The sequence below is a fragment of the Muntiacus reevesi genome, chromosome 7, assembly GCF_963930625.1.
Source record: "Muntiacus reevesi chromosome 7, mMunRee1.1, whole genome shotgun sequence".
NCBI lineage: Eukaryota > Metazoa > Chordata > Mammalia > Artiodactyla > Cervidae > Muntiacus > Muntiacus reevesi.
In genome coordinates this window covers 31,713,495-31,728,419 of record NC_089255.1, presented here as the reverse complement: position 1 = coordinate 31,728,419, position 14,925 = coordinate 31,713,495, and the positions used below count along the sequence as shown (strand labels likewise).

The following is a 14,925-nucleotide window of genomic DNA, read 5'->3' as shown; positions in this document are numbered from 1 at the left end:
CTCTAAAAGTATTATTTGCTTATGTGGCTTATTTTTCACCCCTTTAGTTTAGAGACTGCCTCCTCCAAAAAAACAGGGAAGGTAATCAACTGAGTTATAAACAGTGAGGACTGACTTTAAAGCTCAGTACAGGTCTGACTGATGAGGACAAGACGGTGCTTTCCACTGCAAGAAGTTGCTTCTGAGTGATCCCTTGAAATCACTCTCATGTCCAAACAGAAGGACTCGCTGGAGCTTCATTTGAACGATTATGTAATAGCTGTTAGATGACGTTTGCCTTAAAAGATAGTTGAGGTGTTAGTAGTTTATTATTGTAATTTTCATGAGGGGTAAGGAGCTTTTATAGCCGCCGGCTTAATAAAAAGCGTGCAGTGCATAAAATTCACATCACTTGCTGTTTTAGTGATGCAAAGTTTAACTGAAAAGTTTAGCTTAGGTGACTATTATTGCAGTGTCTAAAAGAAGGCTTTAGCCAGTGTTGTTGCAAGACTAAATTCATGCCATGCTATTGCTTCTTTCTTTCTTTCTTGTAATTCTTATAGCTCTTTATCTGATTACCATCCAGCAAACAGCTGACTCGAAGAGTCTGCAAAGCTTGAAGAACCCCTGCATTCTATTTGCTTTTAGCTAGAAACTATTGGAAGAGTTTTGAACTTAGGTAAAAAACATCACAGGCATGACTTTGTCTTCATATAGGCAGCAGAACCTTGGTTTTTGTTTTATTCTGTTCAACTTTGTTCCCAAATCCATCAGTACTTTCAAAAATGTATCTTTACTTTAGAGATATATATACCTGTGCAGTACTTACAGTCGCAAAGTTTCTGCTTCATGTTTTGCCTTTGAATCAGTGGCTTGCCTGACAGCAGTGCCAACAGCTTTATTTGATAGAGATGTTATTAATCTCTAGAACTTTGGGACATTTCACCATCTATCAAAAATGCTAAATATTAACTTAAAGTGGTTTGAGACAGATCTGTAGAGGCAAACAAATTTTTTGTTGTTGCTGTTCCAAATGAGAATAGTTCTTTATTTTTTCTCTCTTTGGTTTCTTAACTTTATTTTGGTGAAGTTTTATGTTCTATTTGTACATAGGGTTGAGGTTGAGAAAAAGATAGACTGACCTTTTTTTCTGGATAAACTATATATAATGACAACAGGGCAAGATTGTCTTCAAGTGGTCAAGATGTTAGCATGTTGCCTATAGACATGTCAGTCTGTCTGAGTCCTTAGTTACCAATTCTTGTAAGAAGAAATAGTCTACTTTGAGGGACTAACAGGCTTTTTATTTTGCTCTCAAAGTACTGCACCCCCCACCCCCACCACCCCCAACAGATTTGCTTGCCAGTAGATCCGTGGGCTTAGTCCAAGTTATCGCACACAGGTGACAAGTGTACAACTCTGACCTTAAGGCTGGTCTGTTTCATATGCTGTTCCTACTCTCTGTTTCTGCCAGAGGAAATTCCATCTCTTGCTTGCCTTCATGTGGTGCTGATAAAGGCCTTCCTGTACATTAGAATTCCTGTTTTCCTTTAAGCGACAGCAGGGTATTGGGACTGATCAGGAAAGGGGAGGAGGAACAGGAGAAGAATACACTCAGCAAAGTAGCATGAACTATAACTCTCGGCTTACCTTACATGTCCTTTAAAATGAGCAGTTCTTTCAGGAAAAAGCTCTGCTCTGTGACTTTAAACCTTCCCTGCAGCTCTAAAGGAAGTCCTCTCTAGTTTATTAGGTGGATCACAGTTCATAGTTGTTTCATTTTCTGATTGTCGTTTGCGCACATTAAACAGCAAGGAACGTATTGATGCAATGATTGATATTATTGTCTTTGTTAATGATTTAATCAGTTGACAATAATTTTGAGAGTTAATTCAGTCCCTTTTAGGGCAATGCATTTGATATGAAGGGCTGTCCCATACATTCTCCAATCTGAATTTTTAAGGGAGTTGTTGAGTTTTGTAGGTGTGTTAATATTCTGAAGTGTTTGGTATCCAACAGCATTGGAATCTATTTCTTGGAAGAGTGTGCCATAATTAATTAAAGAGCAAACTTTTAGATTTTTAAGGAGGCTTTTCTTTTCTAACTTTAAAAATTCACTTTATTGAAGTATAATTTGTATATAATAAAATGCATCCATTTTAAGGCATCTGTTTCCATTGGTTTTAACAGATTTGTAAACTGACATAGCTATCACTTCATCGTGACTCTAGTGCATCTTTTCTTCCTTTCAGTACCTACTGCTGAAAAGACAACATACTGTAACGTGGCATCTATATATGCCTAGTTCCACAAATACTAATGTGTACATGTTTTTTTGCCTCTCTCTGCACCTTTCCCCTTGGTTCGTCATTTATGGCTGAAATGGTAACTGTGGAAAAATTCCTTGGCCTCCTGACATCAGAATCCTGCATCTTGGCGAGACCACGATGATGCAACTTCCACCCATTCAGCAGGCACCCCGGGGCCCTCCAGTGGGGGCCATGCGTCCCAGAGTGGAGACAACAGCAGTGAGCAAGGTAAAAAGTCAAGGATTTTCCTTGTGCAAAGTGGGCATGACTGAAATAACATCAGTATTTTATATTGGTGCATCAGCCTCACTGTAAACAGTAGAGTTGCAGGTTAGGGAGTATAAATGGCTGCTATTTAGGGAGACAGTATTTCCTTCCCTTAACTTATGTTACTCACCAAAAACAAAACAAAAAGAGTTGTCTAATCTTTAGGCAAGCATTACAATAACAATCGATTAGTTCTGCCAATTCTCTGACAGATTTGGTTATCTACTCTTTACTCCTGGGTGTAAGTAAATAGAATGACAGATCTTTGCTTCTGTGATGCAGTAGATTGAATTATACTATAAATGGGATATTTTATTTGTAAATCAACTATAAGGGTTTTCTATAATCAAGCAATGATGCCTGTAAAGCACACATGATGCAAAACTTTGTTCTTATTAGTTCCAAAGTGCCACGCAAATTTTATATGGAATTGTATTTTGGGAAGATGGATTTTGAAATTCTTAGATTATTTGTCCCCATTTCTATTCAGCTGCCATGGTGAGACTTTTGTCACAAATTGTAAAAATTCAAATAATCAGAAGGCAAGGGGGACATCAACTACAGATGACAAGGAAGCCTAGAGTCATTTAAATAAATTTTGCCATTTAAGGCTCACCTATTGCACAGAGAGCAATTATATATTGGTAGGGTTGACTCTTCTATGGCTAAAATTATTTTTTAAAAGAAGATGCATATTGAATGTGGGCCAGGAAAGTATATAGATTTTACTTTTTAATATTTTACATTAGATGGTGTCTGATCTCCTAGGTCTATTTCATCTCTATTATGACTGTGTTTATGGCCACAATATTTAAGCATTAGACAGTCTTCCAAGTGGAGGACAGTTTAACAGCTTGAGATGTAGTCATATATGCCATTTAAAAAATGATGGTTGATGTAGGGTGAGTGCCTTTATATTTTCAAGCTCCTGGTCATGGATTTTGGATTCCTAGTATTCTGGAAGAGTTTAGAGAAGTGTCCCTTCTAGGATGTTAAGTTACGAATGGGTCCAACTTAGAATCTAGGTTTAAGCAAGCTGCAACTAACACAGAAATGAATACTATCAGATGGTAAATTGTGGAAGAACTGGTGAACTGTTATCTATTTAGACTTTCTGTACTGTTTTTTATTAGATCACTTTGGTTGTATGTAAGAAAACTAAACTATAAAGCATTTTGAAGATGAAATGTGTATAAATTCAGTGAATCTCTAATGCAGTGGCTTTAACTGTGTTTCTGTGTCTTGAAGAAAGACTTCTCAGTGTGGTTAAATCTGAAAAGCTTTCTAAGACTCCTCTCCCCCCACCACCCCAAACCACTGTGCCACAAAGGGGGAAATATATCTACTAATAAAAACAAAACACCTTAAGCATGGTACAAGAGAGGGGGAAAGGAGAAGCAGACTTAATGGTCTAATGAGGCTATCTTCCAGAGACTTGTTGTGTGTGAGGCTCGCTTTGACCTTTCACTTTGCTCAGGAGCCCAGCGCTTCATTTTTCACATTCTTGCAATTACGTTAACGCTTCAAGCATTTCTGACTCCAAGTCAGCTAGCAACACCAGGCATAACTCAACACTGTGAGTTTTTCTCCTCTCTGTAGATTCATTAACAGGTCACCAAGGTCCCAACTGAAATTTAAAACTGACTGGTTCAGTTGGGTTGGTTGAGTTATGGCCAGCGAGATGGCAGGAGGGGACCAGAGAGAAGGAGAGGCAGAGAAGGACGACCCTGGGGTTTGGAACGCTGAACAGTTGCGGCCACAGCCAAGGCATAGAGTTTTATCATTTTGGTTAATTTTGCTGGCTTGTTGTTTTCGCTTTTGTTTTTGTTAGGAAAGAGAAAAGCACTGAGACCGATATAGTTGGGTAAAAACCATACGCACAAACCTCTATGTTGTGGTTAGCCACACCCAGTGATGCCATGTTGAAGGATTTGATCCCCATAGGATTTTGTTCCTTTAATCATATCTCCATGGGATTAAAGAATGGACATGGTAGCTTATGTGTTTGAGTACTAGGAAGTCAGTCATTTTACTGTATTAAAGTGTGAGGGACAAAAAAACGTTTTGATTCCTGGAAAATGGAGACTCTCTGGGCATGGAGAATTTGCTACCTGGCTGACATCAGTGGCTCCGAAACACGGGTTGAAAGATATTCTGTATTTTACCAAAGATTCTGAATTTCGAAGGTCAGACTTGAGTGTATTTTGTCATACTCATGCCCATAATAGTCTTCTAAATATATTTTCAAGATATTTTGTCCCACCAAATTGTCCAGAGTAGCTTTCTATGGGAAAGATTAATTATCTGCTTCAGGGCAAAGTCAACAGAGATATTGACTGAAATCACATATGCTTATCCTAGGTTAAATCTTAGGGTTGACGTTTAATGGAAAGTCTAAGAAGGAAATTTATGTTCTTCATATTAAATGTATTAAAATGTTTCATTGGGAACCAAGATTTTTAGTTTAGAAAAGAGTTTTCTTGCTTATTCAGAATTTATTAGCACAACAGGCATATGGAAAACTGTAAAACGATTCAGTTTCAAAACAAATTATGATAAACAGAAAAAATAGGGATGAATTGTACTAAAGACAATGTTTTCATACACATTTTAAATTAAACTTTAATAGCCATATGCTATAAAACAATACATGCATTTATGTTGCTTTATGATTTGGGGAATATTTCTACTAAAATGATTCATATGAACCTTTACTTTGGAACCTAAAAATATCTCATTATTTTATGACTTGATAGGGAAAGAGCTACAGTTACACAGGTGAAAGGTCATCTTTTCCTCCTCCGTGTTTGTGCAGCAAACCCAAAGGGGGGGAGGAATCAAATTTTAAAAATATTGTAAGAAACAAACTTGATAAAATGTGAAACCTGACTTTACTGTCTCTTTCACACAGCACATGCCTAGCAGTAAACTACATAAATATGAACCAGACTTTCATTCGCTCTGATTTCTTTGGCTAAAAGCAGCCAAATGGAGTTTATCTTGTTAGTCACATGAGAATGAAGAAAAAAGTCTGTTTTATTTTTCAGGGATAGAATTAGGGTGCAGACTGGGTCTCTGGGGAAGTAACTGGCCCTCTTTGTGTCTGGCTTCCCATCAGTAATAAAATGGGGCTTGATAATAAGGCGTGGGGTCCCTAATTCTGTACCTGCTGAGTCAAAAGCTGCTTTGTATTTCATTGTGGGTTTTGCCCAGAGTAAAGACTAGGAAGCAGCCCCCTTGTTCTTGGAGCACTTTGAGAGCCTTAGATGAAAGGCACAATATATGTACAAAGTATTATTATTATTGATGGGTTTGTGTAACTCCCATTAACGCTGATGGGAGTTACGCATGTGAATTGGCAGGAGAATAGACCCCTCAGTGTTTAGAGCACATGAAATTTACATTTTTTCCAGTGCTGTAATTGAGATGTTGACAAATTGGAGAATATTGATGAGCCTTTGTTTTAAGTATTTCGTGCCAAGTTTGTTTTATTTTTTCCGGATTTGAACAATGGTATGGGTTCAGCAGCAGTGAATAAAAAGGGCAGAGTAAAGATAACTTTGTATTTCAATATTTTGATGTGCCAATATGAAATAAATTGTCTTAGGCAAATGGAATATGCTGTTTTAATCATTAGCTAGGCATGAAAGAAAAATTGATGTTGACATCTTTGCTGTAAAATCGTTGTAATGGGGCCTTCCTTACAATTCATTTTTGTAAAATTCATTTTGTACATTTTGCAGCAATTGAACAATCCCTGCACTGTGAATAGGCAGGATTCCCAGAAATACCGAGACAGTTGGCCCAGTAACTGCTGAGCTCACAGTGCACTCCACACGCACGTTAACCGTGCTGTTGCCAGACCCAGTTTAACCTAAATCCATTAGTATTTAAGCATAAATGCATCTCTCATCTTTCAAGACACAGGGCTGTACAGACCAGCACAGTTCCCCTCGACTCTGCCACCTATGAAACCTCTCTTTTGATGTCTCTATTATCCAGGCAATGAGACTAAAATTCCATAACTAGATATTACGCAGTTCTTTAGCAATCATGGTTTTGAAATCTAAAAATACCCACTATAGATTTAACATAAATGATTACAGGTAAGCAAAAGTCTAACACAGGCTTACCCTGTTCAGTTATTATATAATGCATGAAATAGTATTCTTCGCCACCAAGTATTCCAGTTATATAGTTAAAAGATGGGGGGAAACCCTCAAACCCACTTATAGTGGATCCTGAATATGTTCTACTGGGATTTCTTATTCAGTCTAGGAAAACTCTGTCAATGGAATGTTTTCATAGTGGCGGCAATCTCTTTAAAATAACCCTAAATACAATATGACAGATGCCATCTGGCATAATCTTTTGCTAGTTGCTTTTAACTTTTATTTTTCCTAGAGCTAAGTTCATCCAAAACTGGTCACTTACTGTTATGATAAATATGGTGACATTTCTTTTCCTTCCTGTCCTCCTAATTGTATCAGAAAATTCACTGAGAATATAATTGAGAATTGAATATTGGCACAGAAGAAGCTGTTGTATTATAGAATATTTATGTTGCATTTTCATACTTTCTTGGCTCCCCAAATAAAATCAAAAGGAATACTATCCTTAATCATCAGCCAACATCCAAATAATTTCTGTTGATTTTCTTAAAACGTTTTAGAATAGCAACTGTTAGAAATAAAATTAAACTCTTCTGATAAATAAATGCTCTAGGAGCATGTAATGGTGCCCATAAATGCTTAAAAGCTTTCTATAATTGCTGTTAATTTTGAGTAATTTCTTCCTATATGTATCAACTTACTTGAAAAGCCTGGAGTTGAGATTTCTAGATTTTTTTTTTTTAACTTAGTCATGTAAAGGGATGTCTCCTGATGCCAGTTAGAGTTTAATTTAGAGTAGTAATTAAACTTGAATACTGCCTCATAAACAAAAGATAAACAATAAACCAGCCACGTTCCCTGCTGTTTCATAGCTTTCTTTCCCAGATGTTTTAGCCTGATAATTTTTACACAGTGAACTACCTAACATGGAGTTTTGTGGACAGAGGTCGAAAGAGAGGTTTTTTTTTTAGCTTTTGTTTTCTTCTTCTTCTTCATTTTTTTTTTTTTTTTTTTGGTTTGGTAATCTTTTTTCAATTCAAAAATCAAAATGTAGGGGATTTTCCACTACTTAGATTCTTTAAAATTCTGATTAAGTAAATTCTTAATGCAGACGTGCTTTAAAGATAACTCTAGTTCTTTTCCTTAGATATGGTCTCTTTTTTTCCTTTAAAATGAATCTTCTTGTGGATGCCTTTGCACTTAATAATGTAAGTAAAATCTTGATAGTAAGTCAGAGAAAGAAAAGCTTGACAATAGAAAATGTTTCTTTTCCTCTTTTCTTCTACTTTCCACCCCATGCATCCCCCGCTCCTCCCCCTTCCCGCCCATGACCAACGTTACTTTGCGCTTGTACTTTTCTTTGGCCTACAAGCGTTCTCTGTCTGGGTTCTGGACCAGTCCATTGTCAGCCATGGTCTTTCTAATTGTCAGGTACTAGTCGGCCATTCAATGCAGAAGCCATGTTATTTTCACTGGGTGGGGTAATTACTGAAAGCCGAGAATAGCTGCACTAAAGACGAGGGATACTTTCATGATCCCATTAGCATAAGAGTGGGTAAATTATTCATGCCAAGTGAGGATTCTATGGGGAAAAGTATAGTTAATGCACATAGTTTTTAAATGTATCCCTTTCTGCTCTGAGACTAAATTCTTGTTGGAATCAGTTCTCAGACATTTACGGGAAAGCTCTGGTGGCGTGTTAGATGCAGTTCATCTCTCTCTGTTTGCAGCGCTCTCAATAGAGACCATCTGGCAAAGATCCAAAAGGTGATTAAACAAAATGATCAGCTCTTGTTGCTGTGTTACATGTCCAATACTCCGGATTAAAAAACATGACCCGCGCCAGTCAAGCTCACGTCATGCCGCTCCCTCCACCCTCTCCCCTTCCCGTGTAAGAATTCAGATGGTCCGCAAATGTGCGTGCCATCTTTGTATCCTTATGGCCCATAATCATGAACAGGTTGTGCAAATGGCTCTTTCTGGAGCACTGTCTGTTCCAGCAGCATAGAAGCGTTTCATATTAATTGGGTCAGTCTAATATTCATATTGACATGGGGAAAAATTACTAAAATTTATTCTTATAGCAGACAATGAATATGTGTGCTTTCTGCCATGAGGGAAGTGAAATCTGACAACTGGCTTGTGCAACTGATTAATTTTTCTTGAAAATGGAGAAAATCAAAGCAGGGGAAACTGTCATTCTCTGAAAACAGTGCACAACGCTTTGTAACTAAACAAAATGCATTGGGTGGGGGCTTTGGGGGAGCTTGTGGAAATGAGCTCTGGTTTTAACGCCATAATCAGGGATGAATTTACAGTGCCATTCAGAGGCGTCCTCCTCCCCATAAACAAGCTGATAATCACAGGGAAGCTGATTTCCAATTAGCTTTTCCTTCCCTCACACGGATCAGGGTGTTTATATGTCCTCCTTAAGCTTTAATATGTCACTCCTGAGTTGGTCCACCTCATGTCACATTCAAAAGTTTGGAAATAAAATGCTTTATTATGAGGAAATCCTGCTAATAAGTAAGGTAATTTTTCAACCAATCATTTCACAATTGAGTTAAGGTAAAAATGCCAAGATTTGTGACTAAGGGACAGATGTATCTTATCTTTGGGGGTTTGCACCAAATGCCAAGTAGAAATATAAATTGAACAAACCAGACATTGTGAGGAAGTGATTGAAGAAATATTGAGATGAAATCTTGGAATGAACTGTATATGTATATTTATAACAATGCTGTGAATTGCTTACATGCCACATTTGCATAAGCCTGAACTCTGATTTTTATTAAGGGGCAGTTTCGTGTAGGTTAGTTAAGGCATTCAAAACACAAGACCATTATTAGATTATTCAAGAGATTATGCCTGACCACTTAATATTGTGGAAATAGTGGATATTCTAGGATGAATTTGAGTGCAAATGTCCAGAAAACATAAAGAATAAATCAGAAAGAAAAAAAATTCTTCAGAACCACTTTAAAACATCCTCAGTCCTGTCAGCTCCCATTTCTAAGGGAGGGTAAGGCAGTAGGTTAGAAATACAGCCAGGCACAGTACTCAGGGAGGGGAAGTGAGGGTCCCCTGGAGTCAATGCAGTGTGGCAGATGAAAGGGACTTGCATAGCCTTGGGGGTCTTAAGGCTATTATAGGGCAACTCATGCTCTGTTATCATGCTGATTTTTCAATTGATTTTTGGCTGAGCAGTACTTGTTGAAGCCCTCCAGAGCATCAGACACAGCCTTATGGTGCTATATGTTGTAATACACGTGTTCTGTTTTTTCCCTTCATTGTCTTGCCTTTACTTTGGAAGAACAGTCTATAATGACGCCATGTTATTTTTCTCTCCTTTCTCTGTTCTTCTTATTTCTACCCTCAGAAAGTTCCTTGAAATTCTTATTGTTTTAAATCTGGGGTGGGGTAGGGTAGTAGGAGAATAGCTTTTTTTTTCATCTTCCTATGTAGACATTTGTTTTTAATTTGGTCTTTGAAAATATTTTGATGTCACAGCAGACAATAATATAAACCATTTTTATCTACCAACTTTATCCCTTAGTCTTGAGCTAGTCACCCCCTTTCTAATGACCGGCAAGAAAACAACTATGGGATTTCAGTAAAATCTAATTCCTCATTAAAATGAAAGTCGACCATTTTAATGTCCTTTCTACTGTTAGCAATAAGGTCCCTTAGCCAGATAGGAAGCCAGATCTTGAAAAGGGAAATACTGGAGAGAGACCTAAGGGAACTGTGTCCGTCTCTCTTCTGTCTAGGGAATTCTGATTCTAATGTCATCTCCTCCAGGAAGCCTTCCTGATTTGCCTGGGGCATAAGCCAGTGTTCTCTTCTCTGCACCCCAGTGGCGCCTTCTACCACTTTTATAGCATCATTCACATTTTGTGTTATAACTATTTGGTTCCTGGTCTGTCACCTTGCTTTTCCAAGGCAGAAATGATTACTTATTCAGCTATCTAGCAGTAGAATATTCTTTTCTGAATCAATAAACAAAATCCACAGATTTCAGTTTTTGTAAAGTAGAAACAATTTAATCAAAACTTTATACTCATCAACTGGACATTTAACATATTGATACATTTGAAAAAATCATCTTATATCCTTAAGAGATAATAAACCTGTTTTATTTTACTAAAATTTTATTGTATGCAACACTGTCTTAAATAAGTCAATGGACTATTATAGGTAGGATCTTAAATTTTAGATTCTTATTTTAAATGGTATTTTAAGATGAGGCTTAAACTAGGATTTGTCTTATTTGTTATTTAATGGTGTCTTAAATTATATATATATGGTCAGAATTTGAACATGGGATTTTTTTTTCACTATATTATCTATACAAAAGTAAGGGTGTGGATATAAATCTTATAATGTAATATAATAAGGCAAATTTTAATGTGTCAAATAGTTTCCCCTGATAAACTCAAGATCCATTTTGCTTGCACTTTTTGTTTAGGATGAGGTTGAATTTGAGGGAGGTTGGGGGTCTTCACATACAGGTAAAGAAACTGGAAGTAATTCTTGAATTTTTAGGCTGTATATGCTTTTGTTGACTTCCTGCATATTCATTCCAATTTTCTTGTAGTTTGCTTTTGAGCAGGTTTAATTTACTTTAGGCAATATAAGCAAACTCTGTATTGCGCCCCCTTTTCATCTGCTTGAGGTTCTGTCCAGAGTCTTGGACTGTGAGTCAAGATGCCTGTGTTCTGGGGTTAGGGTTGCACTGAAAAGGACACAGACTCAGGAGGCAGAGAGTCATGGGTTCAAATCCCAGTTTTACTCCATGTCTGCTAGATTCAGTTTCTCCATCTGCAAAGTAGCTGCTTACCATCAAGGTTGTCCTGGAGATGGTATCATGTGAGATCTATGTGTTAAACACATAACATTACCTGGAACCAGCAACTATTACTGCCTTTATTTCCCTGTTCTGCTCTCCTTGACTGACTCTAATTAGCTCTGTGGCCATCGATGACTCCCTTAATCTCTTCAGACTTTTGCTCACCTATAAAATAGGACCGAATTAGATGATCTTTCACATTCAAGCGCCAGGGATCTAATGTTTACATTCATGAGTCTTCTTTTTTATTTTGTGCATTTTAACATAGAGAAAGACTGCAAATTTTTTAGTTTTTGATTTTTTCGGCTTGTTTTGTTTTAAATTAGAGGTGTAACAGAAACATTTTTATTTCCTCCATTTTACAGGATTATTATGTAGTGAGATCATGTTTTTTGTTCCTTGCTTTTGTTTACAAGGAAAGACTATTCTTCCTGGTTTGGCAAGAAAAAAACCAGGCCTTAGAGCTGATATTCTGAGGATGGCAGATTGTCACGATCCAGGTGTAGGACACTAAAGGTGGTGCATGGCTATCAGAAGTGTGAGATATATTTTGTAAATACAGAGTAACTTCCATTATCCATTATCTAATCAGTTAGAATCTCTGTTGGAATTTCTGTACATCACAAGTAGAATAATAAAGGATAATCATTACAGAGGCTGAGACCCTGTCCTCTCCTGAGATGAATTACAAAAATCTAAAGAATTTTCAGGAGAATTATACAGTTAAGAATATTTTACTGTATCTAATTATTTTTAGGCTCATAATTCATACCAGATGAAGCTGTTACCCTTTAGTCAGTAGAATTTGTGCTTAATCAAAATGCTTATTCCTTAACTCTTGCTGCCAGCTAAGGATGTCACTGTGGCCTCAAAACTAAGCATTCTTTTTCTTTTTTTTAATTTGGAGATTTACAAAAGCAGACTAGGAGTGTAAAATTTCATATTTCTTCTTTGAGCTAACATTTGTAACAAAAATGCCACCTGCTGAAATAAAACCTCCAAAATTTCCATGTACTAAATGTGAATGATGGAGAAAAGTTGATAACTCATGGATTATTGAAAGCTTATGGAATCTACCTCTTGAGTGTCCTTCGATGACACACACCAGAGCTGACATGTACATAAACTTTTCTGAAGGCAGGAAGCTCTCGATCTCTCAAGACCTCTTCTGAGTCTATATTGCTTAAATTCAGTACACAGAGATATTCATTGAACAAGGCACTCTGGAACTAAAAATATAAAAATTACAAGGGTCCCTGCCTTCAATAACTTACCATCTTTGGTGAGGTAGGGGGCACCGTGGCGAGTATGCTGGTAACTCTTATGTGAGGCAGATATTCAGTGCTAGGGAATGGATGGAGGAAGGCTTGTTGACCCAGAGAAAGTGGAGTGTACAAAGGATGGAGCTTTGGAAGCAGACGGCTCTGAACGCTCATCCTTGCCCCGCCGCTTCTAAGCAATGATCTTTCTGAATGTTACTTTCTTCACCTGTGAAATAACTGTCTCATTGGGCTTCCTTAGTGACTCCGATCATAAAGAATCCACCTGCAAAGCAGGAGGCCCTGGGTTCAATCCCTGGGTTGGGAAGATCCCCTGGAGGAGGGCATGGCAACCCACTCCAGTATTCTTGCCTGGAGGATCCCCGTGGACAGAGGTGCCTGGCAGGATGCGGTCCATGGGATTGCAAAGAGTCTGACATGACCGAGTGACTGAGCACAGCCAGCCCATCACAACCATCTCATAGGGTAATTGCTAGGATTAAATAAACATTAGTTGTTGTTGTTTTTTCTTTAAGTCTCACTTGGTAACTAATGTGGAACTGCCCAAATATTCTCTTCATTCAACATTTATTGACCATGTAATTGATGGGAATCACTATCCTAGATGCTAGAGATACATAACTCCTAAGATGTGATATCATTCCTCTTTATACTCTTTCTTAAGTAACTCAGAAATGTAAACAGATAAATGCACATGCTTCTAATATCACGTGAAACATTCAGGTTGTAAGGTATTTCAGATGAGGGAGCAGATGAGGGAGTGAAATATCTGAAATATCTGTGGAAGGCGCCACAAAATTGGGGAGGCTTTAAAAGGCTTTAATGGCCTTCAGCGGGTGTTTACAGGTCAACACGGTAGGGGGTGTTTGGGGAGCAGATGGAAGAGCCAGTGCAGAGGCCCGGAAGTGTGAAACAGCATGGTATGTTCAGGGCAACAGCCAGATTGATAACTGCCGTTTGTGAGAGAGGCTGCTTAGAAGAGGGTGGCTGGTGAGGCAAGTAGGGGCTGTCTGCGAAGATCCTTGTTTACCAGGCTAAGAAGCTTATACTTAATCCTGGAGAGCCTGTTTACCAAACTTTCCTGGAGATAAGTAGCTCCTAAGGGGCTTGCCCATACAGATTCCCAGGCAGACCACAGCCACACAGACTCAGCATCTCCACGGGAGGTCCCAGGCCTCTGAATTTGCAATCCAAGCCCCAGGGATGTGGACTGACCATTAAAGAAAATTAAGCAAAAGGAGTTTATGATGAGATTTTGTATTTTGGAAAAAACTCTTTGACACTGTGGAGAATACATATGAGGGAGGCAAGAGTAAGTACAGTACGTCCTCTACATGTGAATGAGTTCTGTTCCAAGAGCATGTTTGTAAGTCCAACAAAGTTAGCCTAGGTACCCGACTAACACAATCGACTGTATAGTACTGTACTGTAATAGGTTTATAGTTCTTTTCATAAAAATAATACATTAGAAAAACCTTGAAATAAAGATAATGTACTACGGTGCTCTGTACAGTGTGTGTTGGGGGGGTGCTCAGTTGTATCTGACTCTTATGACCCCAGGGACTGTACCCCACCAGGTTCCTCTGTCCATGGGATTTGCCAGGTAAGAATACTGGAGTGCATTGCCATTTCCTACTGCAGGGGATCTTCCTGAGCCATGGATCAAACATCTGTTGAACCTCCTGCATTGGCAGGCAGATGCCTTCCCACTGGGCCACCTGGGAAGCCCTGCTCTATACGGTACCCTAAAGTACATGGAAGCACAGCCACTTGTAGAGGATGCAGGCATGTGACAGTGTACACCAGACGCACGAACTAACTTATGTGATTGGACACGTGAACGCACGTTCGCATCTTTGAAAGTCTGCAACATGAAGGTTCCTAGGTAGGGGACTTCTATATAGAGTAAAGCTTAATAGTCCAAGGGCTGGTCAGGGTTAAATGAAGACAGTGACAGTAGAGATGTAGGGGAGAGGACTGATAGATTACACGCAGGAAGAAGGGAGGAGGACAGAGTCCAGTATCACATTCAGGCCATTCTCTTGGTGGAGGTACCATAGTGTAGGTAGTTTTCTTTTTTTCTGCCATGAGTTTTGAAGCATGGACGTCTATCAATCAGAGGAGAAGAC

General features: G+C 38.3%; 1 protein-coding gene across 9 annotated transcripts in view; it reads left to right on the top strand.

Annotated features, from left to right (window-relative positions):
* Window positions 1-14,925, top strand: part of MEIS2 (Meis homeobox 2) — a 219,968-nt gene that overhangs the window by 13,277 nt on the left and 191,766 nt on the right. For all 9 annotated transcript variants that reach the window (XM_065940455.1, XM_065940446.1, XM_065940447.1 and 6 more), the window contains one exon: window positions 2,402-2,516. In XM_065940455.1, the coding sequence (XP_065796527.1) occupies window positions 2,402-2,516 (115 nt within the window). The remainder of the gene's footprint in view (window positions 1-2,401; window positions 2,517-14,925) is intronic.